The sequence below is a fragment of the Rhinolophus ferrumequinum genome, chromosome 7 (genome assembly GCF_004115265.2).
Source record: "Rhinolophus ferrumequinum isolate MPI-CBG mRhiFer1 chromosome 7, mRhiFer1_v1.p, whole genome shotgun sequence".
Classification (NCBI taxonomy): Eukaryota; Metazoa; Chordata; class Mammalia; order Chiroptera; family Rhinolophidae; genus Rhinolophus; species Rhinolophus ferrumequinum.
Window position 1 is genome coordinate 4854197 of NC_046290.1, and position 20911 is coordinate 4875107.

The following is a 20911-nucleotide window of genomic DNA, read 5'->3' on the forward strand; positions in this document are numbered from 1 at the left end:
GAGCCAAGAAAGAGTAGGATCAGAGGAGCCATTTGAGGGGCAGGCCATGTTGGCCCTCACAGCCTACTGGAAGAACATTGCTGAATGCAACGGAAGCGCTAGAAGGTTCTCAGCTGAGGACATGATCTAGTTATGCATAAAAGTATTGTTCTTGCTGCTCCAGAGAAGGGTGAAGGTAGAAATAGGAAGACCAGGTAAGATGATGGTTTGTGCTAGTAAGCAGTGGAGGTGGTAAAAAGTGGTCAAATTCTGGATATACTATGACAAGTGACATAGACAGGTCTTATTACTGGGTGGGATATGAAGAATAAGCGAAAGTTAAGTTCTGGAGGTTTATGGAGGGGAGGTGGGGGTACAGGTTGGCCTGGACAGCTGGGAAAATGGAATTGCCATTTACAGAGAAGGAGAATCCTGGGGTAGGAAAAGGTGGGAGATGGGTGTGGAATCAGGGACTCAGCTCTGGACATCCAGGATGTGTGGACCCATAATATAGTTCCTTTTCCCTTTCCCACATCACAGGACCTCCAGGTGGCCAAACCATCCCAAAGCTGCTAAGTCCTATCATTAAAGAAAGCCTACTGTAATCTGTAATGGCAAGAATATTTAAATGCCCTTTCTCCTTTTCATCTTTTGATTCTATTTCTTTTAAACCAATTTCCCTTTCATTTTGAAGTTCTATCATCTATCAAAGAGAGAGTTAAAGGAAGGGATTTTTATTATTTCATGCTAACTTATACCTAAAAGAAAAGTTTTCTTCCCTCAGTTCCCATCATCCTTGCTAAATACCATGTACCCAATGTGCAGAGAGTGTTGACAAAAGAATCATTCCTTGGGGGAAAGAGAAGAAGGGAGCAGAGGGAGAAGGGATTGGACAATCATCACACTACATAGAATTCCTGAGAAAGACCCTGTTACTTACCATTGAAATGGCTGATGCCTCATACAGCTTTTAGGCTTTCTTTCCTCAGCACATGTGCTTCTTTGTCCCTGTCAGGACCCTCTTTAAGCAATAAACTGACTGGGGGAAAAAGGAAAAGAGAGGGGACTGGCCCTTAAATCAGCCTTTCTCACTTACTGTGACAATATACTTGATTGGAGTGCCAAAGTCAAAAATCATCACGAAAACATGTGATTTTTCTTGCCTTGTGACAGGGAATAGTCAAGTTTGCTTTTCAGTGAATACATAAATCAATTATGTTTGTGTGCTGCAAAGAAACAGCTTTGCAACTAGAATGTTAATTAAAACTGATTATGTTACACAAACATCATAGTACGCTTAATGGGCCCGAACATGCTTTTGATAGAACAGGCAGGATAAGTGGTTATAATTAAGAGCTTTTGGCCATCCATTACTTTGCCTCATGGTATTTCTTGTTCCTGAGATGAGAGGTGCAGCCATGTGAACAAGAGGGCCAGAGTACCATGGGCTGGACCACGGGACAGCCTCAGCTGGAGCACATCAATGACAGTGAGCCACTCTGGGTCTGAATCTCAGGGCGTGACATCATGTTCCAAATACAAGATCATATCACCTACCAGCAGAGATAGTTTTCCTTATTCCTTCCCAGTCAGATGCCTTTGTTTTATTTCCCTTCCTAATTTCCCTGGCTAGACACTCCAGTATGATGTTCAATAGTAGTCACAGGACGCATTTATTCTTGGAACATCGACCGTGCTATAATATACACTAGGCCATAAAAGCATCTCAACAAATTTGAAAAGATTGAAGTACATTTGAAAAGATAAAAATCTTGCGGTCAGATATCTAACTACACCAACGTCAAATTAGAAATTGAGAACAACAGGATATCAAAAAGTATCCCCAATACGTATTTCATTGTTAAATTATATACTTTTGAATACTCTACAAGTCAAATAAGAAATCACGAGGGAAACTAGGAAATGTTTTGTGTATCAAAAATATAACATATCAGAATATGTGGGATATAGCTTAAAGCAGTCATTTAGAGAGGAATTTGTAACTTTAAAATATTTATATTAGAAAAGAAGAAAGGGTTAAAATCAGTGGTCTTAGGAAGCCAGGAAAAGACGAGCAAATCAAGTAAGTAGAAGAGAACACATACAAAAGAAGGAAGAAAAAATTAATAAAACAGAAAAGACCAACACAGAAAAATAGGAAAGCCGAAAATGGATACTTTGAAAAAGTTTAAATAGTCCTAAACCACTAGCAAAACTGACCAAGAAAGAAAAAGAGAGAGAGAGAACCACAAAGTACCCAAACTAATAATATAAGGAATAAAAGGGGGTTCTTTACAGATCCTACAGGCATTAGCTGGATAAATGTGGAATGTAATCACTCAAGGCCAAGAAGATTTATGTTCTGGAAAAAATGAGAAAATTCACTGAAAAGACAACCTACCAAACCTAATGCATATGGAATAGAAAATTTAAATGGGTATGTATCTATTAAACGTAGTAAGTTTGATTTCTTTAAATCTTCCCACAAAGAAGACTTCACACCCAGGTGATTTCTGTCTGAATCCTACCAATCATTTTAAGAAAATAAAATGGAAGGAGCTGGTCAAATATTAACAAATTTCATAATTGTGAATGGATAAAATGTCCTATTCGTGGAAAGAGGCTCGAAGTTTGCAGCTACGAAGCAAAGCCCACATCTGTCCTACGTATATGAGATCTAGCTAAAATTGAAAGAGAAAGTTCTGAAATAAAGGATGGAAAACAGCTATTCTGGGAAACAGCTTACAGAAAAATAGAAAGCTGCAGTAATATAAATTTCTGACAATACAGAATTCACGTGAAAGGCATTCTGCCTGAAAAAAGAGATGTTATGATACAGTCACCAAGAAAGTTCAGCAATCATAAATCTTTATGCACTCCAGCATCTGTTTGAAATAAATAAAGGGAAATTATTAAAATGTTCAGATATACTGACAAACCCACAATCCTATTTGGGAATGTTAATGCATCCTAAAATTGACAGACCCAATTGAGCCAATAAGTCAGCCCACTGGGGATTTGACAAACTCATCAGGCTCTGTGAATAGAAGTATTTAGAGAACATGCTTTGTTTCCAGCAAAAAGAAAATACATATAATTTACAGAAAGCCATAAAACATTATAGAAGTAGAGCATGTTTTTCACAGCCCAGAAGAAAAATAAATTGTCACAGCATAAATAATAACCACAATCTCTGATCAAATCTGTTGAATTTAGGAATAACAAGAACAGACCAAAAATAATCTCTTTGTAGAATTTATAAATTAGACTTCTGAATTACTGGGGTATTAAAAGGAAATGGAAATTAAAATTATAGGCCTTTTAGAAAAGAATGACAATGAGTAGCTATAAATCAAAGCTGTGGGATTTGGCTAAAACAGTAATTATAGGAATATTTACGTCCTACAATACCTTTATTAGAAAATACAAAAGATTGTCAATAAATGACAATAAGAAAAAGAACAATATAAGTTCTTTTTTTTAAGAGGGAATTTTTTAACTTAAATCAGAATCTAATAACATAGAAAAGTGTCAGAAAGCATAGACGTTAATAATAAGCCAAAACTCGTTCTTTGAGAAGATCAACAAACATGCAAACTTTCAAAAGTGTGATTTAAAGAAAAAAGAAAAATAACATTAAGTACAAGAAGAAATTATTTCAAATATGGAGACTTTTAAAATTTTAAGAGAATATTGGAATATTTTACATTCGAACATCTCAATGAAATGGATAATTTTTTTTCTAGGAAAATTATCAAAATTGACGTAAGAAATACAACCAGTAAACATAGCCGAAATGTGACATATCTACTTCTAAAAATGGAACCTGGTCAGGAAAACAGTTTTGTGGACATAGAACCACACCACTTAATAGAGGTATAACATTAGGCAAGTCTCTCACCTTCTCAGGGTTTCAGTTTCTCTTTGGTAAAATGAGGTGACGCTAGGAACTACTCTGCAGGATTCTTGTGAGGAGTGAATAAACTATACATACAAAGCCCTTCGAGCAGCACTTGGCACATGGAAAATGCTCTGTGGATGTTAGCTTCTGTCGTCATAGCGTCATATCTTCACCATTCCCTCATCAGATGGTTGTACGGTTGAGATTTACCAAACTTTCAATATAAGGCTCATTTGTTATGTAAACACTTTCACACCAAACAAAAAGAAATAATGTTTCTGAACTCAACCTTATGCGGCTGGCATTACCTTGACATCCAAAAGGAAACAGAGTCCAAGAAAACTCATCAGAGCTTATTTTATAGGAATAAAAATGGATAAGAAAGATGGCAAACAAATGTTCAGCAGATGAATTACTGTGTCCCTCTTCGGTCACAGGAGTGAGAGAGAGGCCTCCATACCTTTGCCGTGGGACTGCCTCACACTCCCCCTTTACACACACACACACACACACACACACACACACACACACACACAGTCTGGCTAAGCAGCCAGGGCCTCTGTGGCTTCTGACGAGGGACTAAGGACTAGAGGGCTGTCTTAAAGAAGGATCTTCTAGATGGGGAGGCAAGGAGACCCGCAGTGCTTACCGGCACTGGACTGCACGAAGGCTTCAAACATGGCCGCCATCGTGCGCATCTCTGTGCCATTACAGCCTGCCATGGGCCTGCGCAGAACACTAGTGTCCCTCCTAAGAGCATTTGCTGTATATACACCCGCCCACCACACTGATTGTCACATAAAATGTGAACAAATGACGTTACCCGGCTGTGTGTTTGAAAGCACTGGGAATCGTGTCCAGGAGATAACTCAGAGCTCAGTCCATCACTGAGTCAGGCTCAAGTATGGGTTTGAAGTCAAGTGTGTAGAGCTCTTGCTTGGTGTGTAAGCCTCTCTCATAGTAGAAAATGGATGTGATCGTGTGGGCCGCCTGGAGCCTTCCCGTCATGATGGCATTCTGGCGACTCAGCTCAGTGATCATTTGCTTCGTTTCCTTCCTTGCGAGGCTCACAGCTGTCACTGGCCAGAAATTTCAGCACGTTGCTGACTTGCATCTGGGTCTTTCGTCCCATCCTGGACAGTCAGGGTTTTGCTCCTCTTTCCACAGTCATCTCTTCTCTCTCTTCCGTATCTCTGGCCAGTCTCCTTGGCATGGGGTTCACTGTGGTCTCAGACAGGCCTGACCTCTCCTCTGATGTAACATTTGAATTTCATCTTTGATTATTTGTTGCGGTTCAGCTCTTTTGATATCCCTGAACGTTTCTATCCTTGCATTAAATGAAGTTTTAAGAGGTTTTTAAATTATTTTAAGGACCTCTCAGTAATGCATACAATTCTTATAAATACGTATATCTGCCTATAACCTGTTGATGGCACAATCTGTAACTTAGTGGGCATATTTTTCACATGATCCCAGAAACCTTGGGTGTTCATTGACTCGTGCAAGAATATAAAGGGCCATGGCCCATGAAATTTGGGGGGAACCTCAGGAAACATTTAGATGCATTTGTACTGAAGGAAATTGAATCTGATTGGATTATAGTGGGAGGGGGAGGACTCAGTGTTTCCTAAGGGAACAGGAGGAAGGAGGGGGCATGAGATCTTTGAAGGTATCCAATGAGGCTGGACGCAGCAGCTGCCAGAACATCAGCGGCTGCCAAAACGTCAGCGGCAGGTCAGAGGGCACCGAGAAGGGCATGTGGCCATGTGGCCATGAAAGTGCTAGTAGCATAGGCGAGTCACCAGAAAGATCAGTTTTCTTGAATAAAGAACTGTTATTTGACTCAATTTTAAAGAGTCAAAACAAGTTGGTCAGACATAAATGTGTACACCTTTCAATGACATATTTTTACTTTTAGCTTCATTTTCATTTTTCAAAAAATGAGTGAGAATTGAAGTCCTCATTTAACTAAGTCCTAATTAAGCTGAAAAGATGACTGATGTTCTTTCCGGAACAACAGATGCTCTACCCACACTAACCTGCGCCTTTTTGTTTCCTGGTAGAACATCCATTCTTGGGATCTCCTTCGGAGCTGCATTTGTCTCCCTTGCCTCCATCCTTTTCGTCTGCTTTGCAGGACAGCTTTTGGTAGGTACTGCAAATGTGCACCTTTTTTGAAAACTGCTCACTGAGTGGAAACTGATGTCTTACTTCAAACAGGGAGCTTGTTCACGTACCATTTCAAGAGATACAGATCTCAGTAAACGAACACATGTCAACAGCCCAGAATGTAAAGTGAGGCAGCTTGTGCACAACCAAGACACCGACTGGAAGATTCTGTGAGGTGTTGGCTGTCACATCATAAAGTTGTAGTTGTGTATCTGTTTGTTTCTGTCAAGAGTTTTTGTCATCTCCTCTACGTTATCAGAGTATTTCTAATTGAGAATACAACTAAAGTAGGAGGCTTTTCATATACCGGGGAATTCAAATTCAAACCAAATATATATTTTATGCCCACTTTCCAGATATAAAATCTTGGAGCATATGAAAATAGCAAATATAAAAATATATCTTCTTCGTGGTTTCATTTAAGCCAATCATTGTAGACTTAACAATTTAAATGCTAGTTCTGGGTAGAAGAATTAAATCCATGTGTATTCTTCAGTGGAAAGCCGTGTGGCAGGCGGGCCCGAGCTGCATGCGAGCATCCTCAGAAGGCCATGGGATAGAAGTCAGAAAACAATCAGTGTTTCATCTTGTGTATTGGAGACGAGCTGAACCAGGAGAGGCCACTCTGAGCTAGGTTTTGAGCAGAGTTCACAGGCATCCATTAGAGACACTTCTGTGATTTTTTTTTTTAACCAAAAGTTTAATGTTACAATCATTTGTTATACAAAATAAAGAGAAATGATCTTTAAAATATTTATCGGTGAACGCATGCCATATGGTGCCTGAGGTTAATGCAATTTCATGTTTTTCATATTTTTGAAATTATCATTTCTCTTCCAGTTAGACTTTGACAGTCCATGTGGACGATAACTAAGAAAGCAGGCCGGAGCCTGCAGCACTCCCAGCCACCGCTCGCTCGGGGCTGGGCGGCTCCCCCATGGGGCTCTCTGGCTCCTGTGGCAGCACTTTTCTCATGGTTTTATCCTTTTCATCTGTTTCTTCATTGTCATGTCATTTTGCTGTTTAAAAGACATAGGGTTACTGCCAGGAACATCACAGTGACAGAATGGCCTCCCGTGGCTCTGAAAAGTAGGAGTCTGGAGCCCCAGGCTTCCGTCACATTCCACTCCAAAAAGGGTTCCAATTCCAAAGAGGTCTCTGCCTCCACTGTCTCCCTCTTCTGCCTTGAACCTTTGCAAACTTTTGTGGGTTTTGTTTGCTTTGTCATAGTTTAAATGTTTCAAATTGGATCAGGAACTCTTCTGCCAGTGGGACTGTGGTTTCTGATTTCCTCAAATGAGCACATGGTGTCTCTTAAAAATCCCAGAAGGCATTGTAGTTTGTAGAAAAGAGAAGGCTGGGTAAATACAGACCCTTGGGAATCCTTGTCACATTGTGAAACGCTGAATATACAGAGAAGCCTGATTTCCCATGTTCTGATTTCCCTTGGGTAGAAAGCACATGGGCTCCATCCTGTCTGCCTGGCCCCCAGAAGGATTTTGAAGCCCATTTCTCAGGTTTGTAGAATAGGAACTAGCATGTGTGGTTCCACTGGAAGTCCAAACCTTGTTGTACTTAAAGCAGCTTCTGTCATTGTGCCTAAGTAGCCATGTTTCTCATTCTCTAGTCCAAGGAACCCAGTGATGGGGGAGGGGAGCATAGGGTATTATATTTAGGTGTTCCAGTTGACTTTTTTTTCGGACTACTAAGTTGCTGTAGAAAAGAAACACAGAGCTGCAGACTGCAAAAATGGATCTCCACAGCACTTAGCTGCCTTTGTGGGAATGTTCCGTTCTTATGCAGTGTCCCCACTTTCAGCCCCAGGATAACCGGACCTCACTGTGGGGCCGTCGTCATCCCTCTGGTGTTTCAGGGCCATCGGGATCCCACATCCACGGCAGGTGGCTCCTTCTATGCCTGACACCCACACATCAGATGCCCGGAGGTTCTTTTTAACTCTGTGTTGTCTCAAAGAGAGACTTTTAAGGCTGCAAATGAACTGGTGCCTGCCTCCTCCTCCTCCTCACAGAAGGCCTGTATTTTGCCAAGGTGGTCAGGAAGATAAGATTTGAAGACAGCTTGTCTTTCTAAACTTGAACCGTTAGGATTCATGAATGAGTCTCCCCCCAGTGGTCGGCCATAATCTTTGGCGCAGATGTAATGCTGGTAAAATTCAAAAAGGGATTCTTCCCATTCCAACATGCGGTTCTTTTTCCTGTTTAGACGATGCTGTAAGGATTCGTTTTCAACCGTCAACATCCATATATTAATGCACAGCCAGTCTAAGAAGGCTTTAAGTGTGCTTTCTAGTCTACCCTCCAAATTCACTCAAAAATTATGTATGTCACAAATGCTCCACTGAGGTCACACGGAAAGTATTGCTACATCCTACCAGCTCGTTCCCTGGCCTCGTGGAAACCTACCAATTATGTGAGGTTTTATTATGATTTGCATTTACTTATGGATTAAATACTGAGTTTATGAAAAAGTACTTAGTATCCCAGACTCCCCTTCTGGTACCGTATGTTAACCTTCTAAAAATGTAAATGCCAAGGGCAGTATTGATGCTAAGAATATTGGTGTTAAATTCTCGGTATGAAGAGTTAAACTAAAATACTTTTGTCAAGGAGGTTGAGAAAAGGTAAGCCTGGCTGATGTTTCTCCACCAAGAGCTTGACCTTTGTTACCTTCTCTTAAACAAAAAAGTGAAACAGAGGGTTTGATTTTTTTTTTAAAGTAGAGAAATACCTAAATGGGCAAAAAATAAGAGTGATAATGAAATGCAATTTTTTTCCTATTAATAAAAAAAAATCACACAGATATTTGTTCAGTGACACATTTGGAGAAAAATGTCAGGAAATTTGTTGGTTATCGTTGTTGCTGCGAGAAGTCCAGCCCGCCCCACCCCTGCCCCAGGGGCTCTCCCAGCACGGCTCACCCCACGCCCCTAGGGCCCACCTCCCCATTCTTGCCCTGTAAGGTGAGCTTAGCAACTGCTTACCTTCCTAGCAATGTTTCCAGAAAGTACACCAGCCCTAATGATGGGCCCTTCTTTGAGCGTCATGTGACTTAGGGCCAGTGTCATATAATTCAGCACTTGATTACGTAACAGCTCATGTACTTCCCCCCTGTCTGTGAGTGTGGCTGTGGTCTCCCCTTATATAAAGAGTAGGTTTCAGCCTTCCAGCGAACCCTGCAGAACGCTCACCACGTAAACGTGTTCAGTAAGCATGTGCTAATGATCACTACTGGACTTGTCCCATCATTTCTGTGAGGTTCCTTCTAATTTCCTCCATGCGTCTGACTCTGTGTAGCTCGCACCTCTTGTCTCCCTAACGCCACCATTCCCAGGCAGAGTCGGCGTGCCCTGAGATCCCATGTCAATCCTTCTTGAGACGTCTCACGTGGGGACTGGATCTGTGAGTGAGTGGAGCACTGGTGAGTTGGTGGCTGGAGGCCACTGCTGCCCTGCAATTCTTTCTTAGAGGCGGCATGATTCCTTGACTCTGATCTCAGTTGGAAATAATCTTCGAACCTTCCGAAACCAACTCTGTAGAGCCCACCTTTCCCACCACCATCTTCCCTAGTGCCTGTTGGTTGGGCTTCTTATCTGTATTCTTATTGGTATTTTTTTAGATGGAAAGATCCTCAGTGAGTTTGCTTCAGCCCCATTTTGTTCATTGTACTACTTCAGGCACTTGAGATTCAAGATAAATATTTAGTATCAGTTGGCTTGAAGGAATGTTGGGTTGCACCCACATACAAGCCGCTGGCACCACTGCTCATCCTCACACAGCCGCGACTTCTTCTGGTCCTCAGCTCTGAGTTCAGCGCATCCTGGCCCATCAGCCAGGTGCCCTCACTTGTCACATCTCCCTCGGCACGTCTGCATCGCTGCCTTCCTGAGCTACTTAGCTTTCTACAGTAGATGCCAGTTAGCATTTCAGAATCATAAACTCAAGGGCTGAAAGAGAACCTAGAGACAATCTTGCCCAGCCCCGGGTTTGTGGGTGAGGGACCCGAATGTCATGTGCTTCAGTGAGTTTCCATCCAGACATTTCAGAGCAGTTTCCTTCCATGAAAATTAATGCAGGAGGAGTTGTAAGCACATCTCTTGAAGATGGAAATGGAGACTTTGGAGCAGGCTCATGAGTGTGATAACTCTAAGACCTGCAAAGGTTTCCTGGCCTTGGGTTAGATCCTTTAGACTCAGCATAAATGGCTTACGATGTGTGAGATCCCTGTAGATTATTCATATCAGACCTCACTGCAGTTTCCAAATAACAAATATTATATTATATTAAAAATGACACTTATTCTGCTAGGCGTTCTGTGTACATTGGCTCATTTGTCCTCACAAGAGGCCTTGGAAGGAAGGCACATCCTACAATTAATGAAACGGAAGCTTGCAGATACTGCATAACTCACCCCGTCATGTACAGCGAGTAGGTGTGGAATAGAACTGGAGTCAAACCTGACAATCCTTACAATTCACTGGCGGCGGGTTCCAGAGTGTCAGGCTGTGTGTGGAGACAGTCCCCAGCAGACGATGCCCAGGACTAGGCAGGGATGTCCGTTCATGGTCACGGGCCAGCGTGGCACTGAGGTTGCCTTGTGATGACTGCTGAGCATCTATCAGTCTAAAGCATATTGGTAAGTCAAGATAACCTCACACAGACCCTCATTCATATTCTTCTCTAGTCTGTTAGGTTGATGCAAAAGTAATTGTGGTGTTTGCAATTATTTTTAATCTTTTAAGCCACAATTACTTTTGCATCAACCTAATAGTTTCCTAATGTATATCATCCAACTGTTGGCCCAGTTTATTTATTTATTTTAGTTTTATTTATTTTTTACTTTTTAAAAATTTTATTAAATTTGTTGGAGTGACATTGGTTAATAAAATTATATAGGATTCAAGTGTACAATTCTGTAATACATCATCAATATCTCACATTGTGTATTCACCACCCAAAATAATTTCTCCTTCCATCACCACATATTTGAACCCCTTTACCCTCTTTTACCATCCCCCTCTCCCCTTACCCTTGGGTAACCACTAAATAGTTGTCTGTGTCTATCAGATTTTGTTTATTTTTTTCTTGTTCGTTTGTTGCTTTCAGTTTTATATCCCACATATTACTAAATTCATATGGTTCTCGACATTTTACATCTGACTTATTTCACTTAGCATGATAATCTCAAGTTCCATCCATGTTGTCACTAATGGCAATATTTCATCTGTTCTTATGGCCGAGTAATATTCCACTGTATATATGTACCACATCTTCCTTATCCAATCATCTATTGAAGGACAGACACTTCAGTTGTGTTTCCATGTCTTGGCCACCATGAACAATGCTGCACTGAACATAGCGGTACATATATCTTTACAGATAAATGTTTTCAGATTTTGGGGTTAGGTACCCAGAATAGGGATTGCTGGGTCATATGGTAATTCTATTCTTAATTTTCTGAGGAGCCTCCATACTGTTTTCCATAGTGGCTATACCAATTTACATTCCCACCAGCAGTGTATGAGGGTTCTTTTTCCTCCACAGCTTCTCCAACACTTGTTATTACTTGTCTCATTGATGATATCCATTCTAACTGGTATGAGGTGGTATCTCATTGCGGTTTTCATTTGCATTTCCCTAATGCAAATGAAGTTGAGCATCTTTTTATATATCTGCTGGCCGTAGTCTTGGGAGAAGTGTCTGTTCAGGTCATCTGCCTATTTCTTTAATTGGATTGTTTCTTTTTTGTTGTTGTTGATTGATATGAGTTCTTTATATATTTTGAATATTAGGTCCTTATCAGAGGTGTTGTTTGCAAATTTTTTCTCCCATTTGGTTGGTTGCCTGTTTGTTTTGTCGATGGTTTCTTTTGCTGTACAGAAGCTTTTCAGTTTGATATAGTCCCATTCATTTATTTTTGCTTTTACTTTCCTTTCCTTTGAGGTCAAGTTCATAAAATCCTCTCTGAACCCAGGGTCCATAAGTTTAGCATCTGTGCTTCCTTGTATGCAATTTATTGTTTCAGATCTTACGTTTAGGTCTTTGGTCCATTTGAGTTAATTTTTGTGTATGGTGACAGATAGCAGTCTAGTTTCATTCTTTTGCATGTGGTTTTCCAATTTTCCCAGCACCATTTACTGAAGATGCTTTGTTTTCCTCCATTGTATATATTTGGCTCCTTTGTAAAAGTGGATTCTGGAGAAAGCATAACTCCATATTAAAAGACATTTGGTAAAATGGAAAGAAAAAAGTTAATTTATACATGGATTTAGACTCTAAAGTATTCTAATAAGAAAGTACCCTTAAGAATGGAGAAAGTAAGTGTGCTGAAGAAAATGGAATACTCTAAATATCAAACTTTCTTTTACATAAACTTAAGGGTAACCACTCAAAAAAAAAATCCAGAACTTAAATATATACTGTAATAAAAGAATATAACAGAGGGAAAGATCATAGAATACCATCATACAGAAATAATAGACAACAACAAAAAGGCAAAGAACAATGGAGACACAGCCTTGCCAGAAAACTAAAGATAGAATGACAGGAAATCCTCACATATCAATAATCACCCTAAATGTAAATAGACTGAACTCTCCAATAAAAAGGCACAGAGTAGTAGATTGGATCAAAAAACTAAACCCAACCATATGCTGTCTCCAAGAAACACATGTCAGCTACAAGGACAAGCATACACTCAAAGTGAAAGGGTGGAAATTGACACTCCAAGCAAATGATACCCAGAGAAAATCAGGTGTAGCCATAATGATATCAGATGAAACAGACTTCAAGGTGAAAAAGATAACAAGAGACAAAGATGGACATTTCATAATGGTAAAGAGGACTATAAAACAAAAAGACATAACAGTCATCAATATTTATGCCCCAATCAGGGAGCACTGAAATATAACAAGCAAGTACTAACAGAACTAAAGGGAGAAATTGACCAAACCACAATTATACTAAGGGACTTAAATACATCATTGACAGCTATGGATAGATCATCCAAACAGAAAATAAATAACGAAATAGCTGCCCCAAATGACACATTAGATGAAATGGACATAATTGACATATATAGAGCACTTCATCCTAAAACATCAGACTATACATTCTTTTCTAGTGTACACAGAACATTCTCAAGGATAGACCATATATTGGGACATAAAATCAGCCTCAGCAAATTTAAGAAGATTGAAATCATACCAAGCATGTTCTCTGATGACAAGGCTTTGAAATTGGATATCAACTGCAAAAAGAAAGCAGGAAACAACACAAATACATGGAGATTAAACAACATACTTTTTTTTTTTTTTTTTTTTTTTAATTTATTGGGGTGACAATTGTTAGTAGAATTACATAGATTTCAGTTGTGCAATTCTGAATCACATCATCCATAAATCACACTGTGTGTTCACCACCCAGAGTCAGCTCCCCTTCCATCACCGTACATTTGATCCCCCTCACCCTCATCCCCCACCCCCCAACCCCCTTACGCTCTGGTAACCACCAAATTACGTTCCCAAGATTAATTTTCAAACCCCGTGGCCATCCTGTGGTCACCGACTGCCCTCCAATCCCCTCACCCTCCCCCCCACCCCCCACTCCCCCCGCCCATCTAGCAACCCTCAGTTTTTCCTCATTGTCTCCCAAACAGTTTCTGATTAGTTCATAAACAACATACTTTTAAAGAATGACTGGGTCAAAGAAGAAATTAGAGGAGAGATCAAAAGATACATAGAAACAAATGACAATGAAAATCCTACCAAAATTTTTGGGATGCAGCAAAAGCAGTTTGAAGAGGGAAATTTATATCATTACAGGCCTATCTCAAGAAACAAGAAAAATCCCAAAAAAATAACGCCATATTACACCTTAAAGAACTAGAAAAAGAAGAACAAGTGAAACCCAAGGTCAGCAGAAGAAAGGAAATAACAAAAATCAGAGCAGAACTAAATGAATTAGAGAACAAAACAATAGAAAAAATTAATGTGACAAAGAGCTGGTTCTTTGAAAAGATTAACAAAATTGACAAACCCTTGGCTAGACTCACTAAGAGAAAAAGAGAGAAGACACTAATTAACAAAATCAGAAATGAAAAAGTGGAAGTTATCACGGACACCACAGACATACAAAGGATCATCCAAGAATACTATGAAGGACTATATGCCACCAAATTCAATAACCTAGAAGAAATGGACAAGTTCTTAGAAACAGATAGCCTTCCAAGGCTGAACCCTGAAGCACTGGAAAATCTAAACAGATCGATCACCAGTAATGAAATTGAATCAGTCATCCAAAACCTTCCCAAAAGCAAAAGTCCGGGACCAGATGGCTTCACTAGTGAATTCTACCAAACCTTCAAAGAGGATCTAATAGCAATCCTGCTCAAACTCTTCCAAAAAATTGAAGAAGAGACAGTACTCCCTAACTCATCTTATGAGGCCAACATTACCCTGATACCAAAACCTGGTAAGGACAACACAAATAAAGAAAACTACAGACCAATATCTCTGATGAATACCGATGCAAAAATCCTAAACAAAATTCTAGCAAATCGAATATAACAATGCATTAAAAAGATTATTCATCATGACCAAGTGGGGTTCATCCCCAGGGCACAAGGATGGTTCAACATCCGCAAATCCATCAATGTGATACATCACATAAACAAAATAAAGGACAAAAATCATATGATTATATCAATTGATGCAGAAAAAGCATTTTACAAGATACAACATCCATTTATGATTAAAACACTTAATAAAATAGGTATAGAAGGAAAATACCTTAACATAATAAAGGCCATATATGACAAGCCCTCAGCTAATCTCATAATTAATGGTGAAAAACTGAAGCCCTTTGCTCTACATTCAGGAACACGACAGGGCTGTCCCCTATAACCTCTGCTTTTCAACATAGTGTTGGAAGTCCTTGCCAGAGCAATCAGGCAAGAGAAAGAAATAAAAAGCATCCAAATTGGGAATGAAGAAGTTAAATTATCACTCTTTGCAGATGACATGATGCTATATATAGAAAACCCTAAAGACTCCACCAAAAAGCTATTAGAAACAATCAACGAATAGAGTAAAGTTGCTGCCTACAAAATCAACGTACAAAAGTCCATGCATTCCTATATACTAACAGTGAAATCTCAGAAAAAAAAATACAAAAAACAATTCCTTTCGCAATTGCAGCAACAAGAATAAAATACCTAGGGATAAACTTAACCAAGGATGTGAAGGAACTATATGCTGAAAACTATAAGACATTTTTGAAAGAAATTGAAGAAGACACAAAGAAATGGAAAGACATTCCTTGCTGATGGATTGGAAGAATCAACATAGTTAAAATGGCCATATTGCCCAAAGCAATATACAGATTTAATACAATTCCCATCAAAATCCCAATGGCATTTTTTAAAGAAATAGAACAAAAAAATCATCAGATTTGTTTGGAACCACAAAAGACCCCGAATAGCCAAAGCAATCTGAAGAAAAAAGAACCATACTGGAGGTATCACACTCCCTGACTTTAGCTTGTACTACAGGGCTACAATAATCAAAACAGCATGGTATTGGCAGAAAAACAGACACATAGACCAATGGAATAGAATAGAGAACCCAAAAATAAAACCACATAAATATGGACAGATAATTTTTGACAAAGAAGCTAAAAACATACAATGGAGGAAAGACAGCCTCTTCAATAAATGGTGCTGGGAGAATTGGATAGCCACGTGCAAAAGAATGAAACTGGACTGCTATCTGTCACCATGTACCAAAATTAATTCAAAATGGATCAAAGACTTAAGCATAAGACCTGACACAATAAACTGCATAGAAGAAAACATAGGTAACTAAACTTATGGACCTTGGGTTCAAAGAGCATTTTATGAATTTGATTCCAAAGGCAATGGAAGTAAAAGCTAAAATAAACGAATGGGACTATATGAAACTTTAAAGCTTCTGTACAGCAAAAGAAACCATCTACAGAATAAAGAGGCAACCAACTGAATGGGAGAAGATTTTTGCAAACAGTGCCTCCGATAAGGGGCTAATATCCAAAATATACAAGGAACTCATGCAACTCAACAACAACAAAACAAACAACCCAATTGAAAAATGGGCAGAGGACCTGAAGAGATATTTCTCCAAAGAGGACATACAAATGGCAAGTAGACATATGAAAAAATGCTCAACATCACTAATCATCAGAAAAATGCAAATAAAAACCACAATGAGATATCACCTCACCCCAGTCAGAATGGCTATCATCAATAAGACAAATAGTAACAAGTGTTGGAGAGGCTTGGAGAAAAAGGAACACTCATACACTGTTGGTGGGAATGCAGACTGGTGCAGCCGTTATAGAAGGCAGTGTGGAGGTTCCTCAAAAAATTACGAATAGAATTACCATATGACCCAGCAATCCCTCTCCTGGGTATCTACCCAAAAAATCTGAAAACATTTATATATAAAGACACGTGTGCTCCAATGTTCCTTGCAACTTTGTTTATGGTGGCCAAGACATGGAAACAACCAAAATGTCCTTCAGTAGATGAATGGATAAAGAAGTGGTGGTATATATACACAATGGAAAACTATTCGGCGGTGAGAAAAGATGAAATAGGACCATTTGTGACAACATGGGTGGATCTTAAGAGTATAATGCTAAGCGAAATAAGTCAGACAGAAAAAACAGAGAACCATATAATTTCACTGATATGTGGTATATAAACCAAAAACAACAAAAGAACAAGACAAACAAATGAGAAGCAAAAACTCATAGACACAGACAATAGTTTAGTGGTTACCTGAGGGTAAGGGAGATCAAATTCATGGTGATGGAAGGAGAACTGACTCTGGGTGGTTAACACACAATGGGATTTATAGATGATGTAATACAGAATTGTACACCTGAAATCTATGTAATTTTACTAACAATTGTCACCCCAATAAATTTTTAAAAAAGTACCTTTAATATTAATACTAAGCAAAATGTTTTCACATATACGCATATAAGAGCCCTTCAGAGTGTTTTCATATATATTATTTCACAATCAAAACAACCCATTTTATTTCAGTGGATAGACATAGAATAAGAGATTCAAGTGCACATTTTCATTATAATCAGCAATAAAAATAAAAATAATTGTTAGAGTACTACTAATAATGTGTACATTTACTGCCACATTTAACTTTCTAAACTACCTGAAGTGTACTTACATCTGTGTAACAAATACAGCACATTGACTCTGACCAAAACTACCAGCAAAAAAAAAAAAACACCCCAAAAAGCATCTTTTGAAGCAAGCATGTCACATACAGCAAATGAAAATGCTAGGAAATGTCAGAAGACATTTTTCTCTCAGAGTGGTAGTCTTGTGCTTTGTACAGTGGAGATAATATGATACCAGCCCACCGACCTTGTTCCAGGCTGAGATGAAAGCACAAATACAGAGATCATCCTGGGGAAGGAAAATAGGTCACACACCAGCTGATAGAAAAGCTTTCTGCTCCACAGGAGTGTTTTTTCTTGAAGTCGATTTTCTCTAATGTCAATATAACTACCAGCTTTCTCTTGGTTAGTATTTTCCCAGTGTTCCTTTTTCTGTCTTGTTATTCAGCTTTTCCTTGTCCTTATGTAAGTTTTACGTGTGTCTCTGGTAAACCTCATCCAGCTGTATGTTATTTTCTCTGATCAAAAAATCTCTCTCTTTTACCTGACAAGTGTCATACATTTATGTGTATTATAATTACTGATGCAACCTTATTTTGCTTTTTTTATTCATCATGTATCTTCTTTGCCTTCTACTTATTTTCCTCCCCTCCTGCCTTCTCTTAGACCAACGGAGTTTATTTATTCCCCCGTTACCCCTTCTAGTGATTCAAAAGTTACGTAGCCTAGTGTTTTCTTTTAGTGATTAATGTAAAATGTGTAACACATGCACAAGACTAACAGAGTCCATTAATACTCAGACCTTTATCTTCTTGTTGAAAAACACAGGGACCAAGCTCTAAATGAGATCATCCTTTTCCATCTTCTCTCTTTTTGAAATAAAAAACTCAAGAGTTATGCTGAAGGTGTGATAAGAATCGAGGAAATAACCCATAAAGCAATACAGAAAGACAAAAAGTGTTTACATTTTTCTAAACTTAGACTGCTTTGATTATTCATCATTATTTATTCTTATCATTTACCAATTTCTTACCATTCTTCATGAACACCATTCCTTCCTCTAGGACTCAGTGTCCATATTCCCGACGGATTGTTCCTTTTGTAATCTTTGCAGTGAGAGTCTGTACATTATATACCGACTCAGCTTTTGTATTTAAAAAAGTATTTTTTTCCTCATTGAGTAACAATAATTTGTAATAATTTTTCTAACATTTAAAAAACATGAGTCTATATTTTCTTGTACTTTCATATGCTGAGGAGAAAGCGACAGTCTAATTATTGTTCGGGGGTAGATAGCATGTGTTTTTCTCTCTGATTGGTTTTGTAGGATTTGTTCTTTGTCTGTTGTGGGTAATGGACGCCTTGTATAAGGTGTTGGTACACTTTCATTTCTCCTCTTTGGGACTCAGTATGTCACCTCACCCATGGAGCTCATGTCCTGCTCCAGCTCCACAAAATGGTTGCTCCATGTCTGCTTATTGTTTTGCCACTTTCCTGGTCTTTCTGTTCTATTTTTCTCAAACTTTCATTGCAAGTATGTTAAATCTTTTTATTATACCTTTTGTGCCTGAATGTCGCTTTCATATTTTTCATCACTTTATCTTTCTGCGCTGTTTTATGGGTTATTTCTTTACAGCTGTCTTATCCTCTCTCTATAGAATAACTCTTGAGTTTTGAGTATCAGTATTCACATTTTCATCTCCAGCAAGTGTATGTGGCTCATTTTAAAAATAAGCTTGTTATTTTCTCTTAACTGCTCATTCATTATGGACTCTAATCTATCTTTATTACTTTAATCTTATTTTATAGGCTATTTGAGATTGATACAATATTTGCAGATCTTATGCTAATTCTACTGTTATGTCTGTTGATGTTTCCTTGTAAGGTCCATTCTGTTAGCTAGTTTGCAATTTTTATTATTATTATTACTGTGAAGTCATGTTCAGTGGGAACAGCTTCTCCATGCCCTGTACTCTGTGATATAACGTATCATTTATAAGCAGTGTTTTTCTTGCTGCTGCCAGAGCCCCAAGGATTTCCTCTGGTTTTGTTTTTTGTTGCTATTGTGTTCTTTTTTATCTGATTAATAACTCCTAAACTGGGCGTTCTCATTATGAAGCAGAGCATGTCATTTCAAACCCAACACCCGTATTGGGAATTTGAATTTATTGTTGCAGGTTTGTTGGTACTTCCCCGAACTAGTGCATGGATTCTAGACTTCTTTACATGACAGGAGCAGCCATTGGAGGTTTCTGGTTTAACTCAGGGCTCTGGGTCCCAGCTGCCCACCTTTTGGAGGCTCAAGGTAGCATCTTCTTCCCCATGACATTGAAAGTCCACCTCCAGGTGTCGTAGCCTGCGTCCTGTCCCAGGACGCCTGTGGGCCAACCACACAGCCTCAGTCCCTCTAGCACTCAGCCCCTTCTTTCTCCTGGCCCTTGGGAATTTCTCTTGGGGTTTAACCATTGACATAGTGAATGTATTAAGTAAGCATACGTTCATTTTCTACCATTTGCCAAACACTGCACTGCTTCTGCGACTACAAAGACCACTGTCCTCCCGCTCTTCACGTGGCCAGAGACAGCATTTCAGCAAAGACAATGCACTACAGACAGGCTGTGAGGGCCACGCCCTGCATGAGTGGCCGAAGCATGTGGCTCACTCGTGGCGTACAAGGGAAACAGATTCATTTTGTAAAATACGATTGACTGAAATGAAGAGGTCTTTCTGTAGGAAACTCAAGTACAATTAAACAATCAAAGCACACATGGCAGTCTCTGTGACGTGAACTGTTACAAGTAGTTTACTGCTGCCGTTCAAAAAGACAGTCCTTGGCCAATTAAAATGCCAATGTAGATGTTCTTTCAGCCAAATACACAAAAGTGCATGTTTATATGATAAAGTTAACCACATTTTTCGGGCAAGGTTTTAAGATGTTTTGTTTGTTAAATAATAAATGTTTGTTACTCAGTCACTTTGAATATTTATAACTTTCCTGAATTTTTTCCATTTTATTAAATTTTCGCTTAATATAGGCATCAACTTCTATCCAGGTATTTCATTTTATTTTAAAATGGAAACTCATGAAATTGCGAATGCAACCTGCTTTTATAATTATTACACTACATTATGAGGCATTTTTGAGTGAGAATCTACTAACAGTTGTTTTCAGTGCAAAAAACTAAAAAAAAAAAAGTAACGGAAAGAAGAAGGAAGAAAAGGAGGAAAGAGGGAGGGAGGAAGGAAAAAGGGAGGGAAGGAAGGAAGGACGGACGGAAGGAAGGAAGGAAAGGAGGGAAGGAGGGAAAGAGGGAAGGAAGAAAGGAAAGGAGGGAGGGAAGGAAAATATTTCTAGCAAACCACTCTGCTCGTTGTCCCGGGAACCAACTCCATGATAGGGTTTTAATATAAATGTGTATCTTTCTCCTTTTACATCTCCCACTGCATTTAGCACCAATTCCGTATTTGTCAGTGGATGGATGTGGCATTAACAGCCCAGAGCATTTCTAGAAGGTCCACAAGTGAACTCTCTGTAAGAGGTAATCACAAGATACAGTGAGACAACCGATGATCGGGAAAGGGAAGGAACAGATTTGGGTGAAATTATGCCAGTAATTAAACCTAACTAGAGAGACTAACCTCGGCTCATAGCAGTCGTTCTCTC

General features: G+C 39.1%; 1 protein-coding gene across 1 annotated transcript in view; it reads left to right on the plus strand.

Annotated features, from left to right (window-relative positions):
- Window positions 1–20911, plus strand: part of ADCY2 (adenylate cyclase 2) — a 359401-nt gene that overhangs the window by 284437 nt on the left and 54053 nt on the right. The window contains exon 15 of the mRNA XM_033110844.1: window positions 5944–6028. Coding sequence (XP_032966735.1) covers window positions 5944–6028 — 85 coding nt within the window. The remainder of the gene's footprint in view (window positions 1–5943; window positions 6029–20911) is intronic.